This window comes from Priapulus caudatus, unplaced genomic scaffold, assembly GCF_000485595.1.
Source record: "Priapulus caudatus unplaced genomic scaffold, Priapulus_caudatus-5.0.1 Scaffold593, whole genome shotgun sequence".
NCBI classification, from domain to species: domain Eukaryota; kingdom Metazoa; phylum Priapulida; class Priapulimorpha; order Priapulimorphida; family Priapulidae; genus Priapulus; species Priapulus caudatus.
The window spans coordinates 52,911-57,404 of record NW_014577654.1 but is presented as its reverse complement, the minus strand read 5'-3'; the positions used below and the strand labels follow the sequence as shown (position 1 = coordinate 57,404).

The window sequence follows — 4,494 nt, the reverse complement described above, 5'->3', positions numbered from 1 at the left end:
ATATAATGGTGTACGAACCGAGTGTCGAAATGATGTGCTAAAAGGGTACTACTTGTAGAAAATTTGATGAAGTTTTTTTGTGTATTTAGTTTTTCTTCGTGTTTTTCTGCACTGCTTTGTACTGTATTCACTCAGGAAACATCATTTCTACCGGCTAAACATTTACCGTAATCAGATTACCTGTACAGAATATGCTGAAGTTTTTTTTTTTTTTTTCTCGTTTATATTTTTTCTTCATGTACCGGTATCTGTCTCTGTTTTGTATTGTATCACTCAGAAAGCTTCTATTTTTTCTTTTTTTTTCTTTTTAACTGCTCAACACTTACCTTAATCACTTTACTTGTACATAATATGCTGAAGTTTTTTTTTGTGTTTTTTTTTGTATATATTTTTTCTTCATGCTGTATTTCAATGTTTTGTACTGTAACACTAACAATGTATCACTAAGAAATTTTGGGGATCGTGGGTAAATATATGCTATATTTTATATTATAGTTTGTACAATGTTATGTTGGACCACAATGGAAATAAGTGTGTTAGCCACGCTTTTTTGTGTTTTCATCCTCGATAATTTTCTAGCTGCATTTTGTTTATTTATGCTGTTATCGATGTAATCATAGATGTAATGTATGCTGTAGTAATTATCGAAATAAATAAATCAAATTAAATCAAAAAATACTAGATGGCGCTAGTGGCACCACCACCGGAAATATAGCGCATGGTTTGAAAGTTGTAAAATTTTGTTGTTTTTGTATCGTCGAGCAGGAATTACGATGCCTAGATTATCAGACATTGCATCAGATAATGAAAACTATTTGTGCCTGAATGATATCCTTGCTTCGCATGAAAAAGTACCGTGTAAATTTGAAATGCCGGTGTTACGCCTAGGTGAGTGCATAGTTGTATGATTATTATTAGTGCACAAAGATCATGTTTATAACACAGTCACAGGCTATAGGCCTACAGAAGTACGGGCCCAAGGATAGAGAACATGGGTCCCAATAAAACCAATGTGCCTAAACCTAACCCTAACCCTAACCCTAACCCTAACCCTAATCCTAACCCTAATTCTATGCTAATTCTTGCTATTCTATTCTATGTAAATGACATTGTCATTGGTTTTATTGGGACCCATGTTCTCTATCCTTGAACCGAAGTACGCCTGTACGGTACCATACTCCTGATTATAAATAATAGATACCAGGTAGTATCTACACACGGGTAGTGATACTTTAGCAGGCCCGTAGCCAGGGGGGGTTCGGGGGGTTCGAACGAAAAACGAACCCCCCCCCCCCCAATATAAAGCTGGCTACGGGCCTGCTTTAGTATTTATAATCAAGAGTAAATGTACAGTAAAGGATAGTAATCGATGGACTCTTAGGTGGTTCCCAATGGCAATATTAATATATGTAGTTATATATATTTACTTTAGTAACTTATTGCTAATAAATTGATTATATATTTATATCTATCGCTGTTCAAATACTCCTCTGCAATACACTGTCGCAGCATACACGCCTATAGATGCTCATCTAGATACATGCACTCTACATAGTGCACAGACTACATGACATATCTTTGCATGCATGTATAAATTGCAAACCTATTCTCGATCTGTGTAGATAAGACAAAAATGCCACGTCTAAAGTTATATGCACCCGCCAATGTGAGGGGCAAATGACAAAAAACAGTTACTGTATAACCTTTTGGTGCAATAACTGTTCATGTATACGCGACAAAAAAGTCTGCAAAAAAATAACATTTTTGCTTAAACGCCGTTCTTGTGTTTGGGGCATAGGGTTTCTCGACACGGGCACGGATGTGGCGGACATTCGGCCAGGAGCGAAGCTGGAACTGCCGTACTGGCTCGCAAGGGCACTGTGCAACCGCCGACGTTCTATTGTTAGCGTGGAGCTACCCAAGCAGTATAGGTGTGTGTAGCAGGGTGGCATGTATATATATATACCCGAGCAATTTATATAAAAACATTTTGATATACCAAAGCACCACATATATAGAAATATTTTTATATACTTAAGCAGTACATATAGAAGCGTTTTGATATACCAAAGAAGTACATATAGAAATATGTAGATGTAACAGACCAGTATGTGTGTTTGTATGTATGTGCACATTTATATATGCATGTTTGTAAGTGCGTGTGTATGTACGTGCGTGTAAAGCTGTACATGTGCATATGTGTGTATGTATGTACGTGCGCGTATGTGCATATTTGTGTATGTATGTGACTGGGTATATCTGTATGTATGTGCATACATACAGACATACACAGGCACATACATACACACATGCATATATATGCAGCATATATATGTATGTATGTATGTATGTGCATATATACGTATGTGTGCCTGCCTGCAGCCTCTATGTGCACATCACAGAGGACCGGCAGCGCACGCACGCCCACACTCTAACACGCTCTCTCTCGCCGACACAGAGCCGGCTACCGTGAGATCCTGGAAGCGGACGCCAGCGTCGTCGACCTGCACAAGCTGGGACCGTTCTACTACGCGTTCGGCATGAAGCTTCTCAACTTTGAGCTGCCGGAGTCGCGCGACATTGCGACCTCGCTGCTGCAGGTGGGGGCCGCAATAGCTGCTGTAGTGTAACGGCAATGCTTCAGTAACTTCAGTTTCGCTTATAGGGTCTATGTCCCCCAGGGTACTGCCGGAACGTACCCTGGTAACTATCTAGCTGATATGGTTAGGGTTAGGGGTAAGGTTAGAGTTAGTGTTAGGGTTAGGGAGTAGGCGTAGGCAACTATATATATATAATGTAGCGATATATATATATAACGATGTCTATATTATACACGCCTGGCGTTATCGTATCTAGTGAGTCGGTGTCGCTTGGTACTACTCTGGGACACTGCATGGTGTATAAATCATCTTCATCATTGCCATCGTCGTCGTCGCCCCAATCATCCTAATCCAAGACCCTAACCCTGATCTAATATCAAGTATCCGAAGCACTAACCTAACTTTACCCTAATCCTAAACCCTAACCTAACCCCTAAACTTATTGTAAGCCATAAACCTCACCTAACCTAACCCCTAACCTTATCGTAAACCATAACCGTAACCTAGACATAATCCTAAGCCTTAAACTTACCGCTAAACATCTCCTAAACCATAACCCTAACCTAGGCAATCTTAACCTCTGACCTCATCTCGCGGCGGCGGGTACGTGCACGCTAGCGCCCCCTCACTGCCCTCTCTTTCTCTGCACAGACGTTTGTCACGCGTTTCCGCGGCATCATGGACTCGTCGCAGAACGCTCTCGACGCAGACATGGCGGCGCTCGTCGCTCGCCTCGACGACCACGAGAGGGCGCTGTTTGCGCTCGGACAGCGCGGGCTGCGGGCGCAGCAGCGCTGGGAGACGCGGCAGACGGACCGCATTACCGTCTCCGACATGGTGCTGACTCATCGCAAGCGCAAACGCACAGAGATGGAGACATCGTAGGTCGCAGAGGTCACGGCAAGGTCACGGAGAGGTCAGTGATGTATATAGACGCGTGTATATATCGTAGCATTTTAATAATTATAAATAATTAATCAATTAATAATATGATGCAGTGGAATTATTTTTGTCCAATTTATTGCCTGGTTTTGTTCTGTGTTGTTCAGTTTTTGATTTCTGACCAACGATAAGACGCGTGTGTATTTATAGCCATGTGTGGAATATATGCAGAGATGTACGGCTAATTGATAACTCTGTATAGAAGTACTGTATGTTACTGTAATATAATGTATGTACTGTAATGACGTAATCCTTGTATAAAAGCTGTGAATATATTTTTGCTTGCAATAATCCACTGTTGGTAAGCATTGGCTTTGAGTCTTGAAGATTACGTGAAAGATAGAGACATTCAACAACAATAGAACATTCAACAAGAATAGTTCAACTGACAAGTGTTTTATTCCTGATCGATTAACTTATTACATTTTTCTTTCATCATGTTCATGCAAGCACACAAGGCACATGGTGATATTTTACTATATAAGTACGGGTATATATACTACATAATTATGTAATATATATGTAGTAGTAACTTCTCTTCTAATGTAAAAATACAAAGAACATTCTATGCAACAATCAGTGACATTCACACGTGGTGACATCACGAGTCACGTTTTCAATAACCGCAACAACAAATTTACAATCACTAATTTCACACTACATTCACAAGAAATGAACGTTACTGTCACAGTGGTGCCATTTACAGCATCAGAAACTAGACGTTAGAAACTAGGACACTCTTGAATGGACGATCTGAGTGGATGCACGAGGTCACGCAGATGCCGTCACACACGCACACCGTCACACATGCTGTCACACGCACACCGTCACACATGCTGTCACATGTACACCGTCACACATGCTGTCACACGCACACCGCCACACATGATGTCACACGCACACCGTCGCACACCGTCACACATGCTGTCACATGCACACCGTCACACATGCT

General features: G+C 41.1%; 1 protein-coding gene across 1 annotated transcript; it reads left to right on the top strand.

Moving 5' to 3' along the window:
- Nucleotides 1–665: 665 nt before the first annotated feature.
- On the top strand, nt 666–3,833 carry LOC106811948 (DNA replication complex GINS protein PSF3-like). Its single transcript, XM_014815690.1, has 4 exons — nt 666–888; nt 1,799–1,931; nt 2,459–2,600; nt 3,252–3,833. Exons 1-4 carry the CDS (start codon nt 774–776, stop codon nt 3,483–3,485), a joined length of 624 nt encoding a protein of 207 aa, XP_014671176.1. The 5' UTR covers nt 666–773; the 3' UTR covers nt 3,486–3,833.
- The last annotated feature ends 661 nt before the right edge of the window (nt 3,834–4,494 follow it).

Coding starts and splice junctions, on each gene's coding strand:
- LOC106811948 (XM_014815690.1), top strand. CDS start 774: ATGCCTAGATTATCAGACATTGCATCAGATAATGAAAACTATTTGTGC. Junction 1,932..2,458: donor GAGCTACCCAAGCAGTATAG/GTGTGTGTAGCA, acceptor TCGCCGACACAG/AGCCGGCTACCGTGAGATCC. Junction 2,601..3,251: donor TTGCGACCTCGCTGCTGCAG/GTGGGGGCCGCA, acceptor TTCTCTGCACAG/ACGTTTGTCACGCGTTTCCG.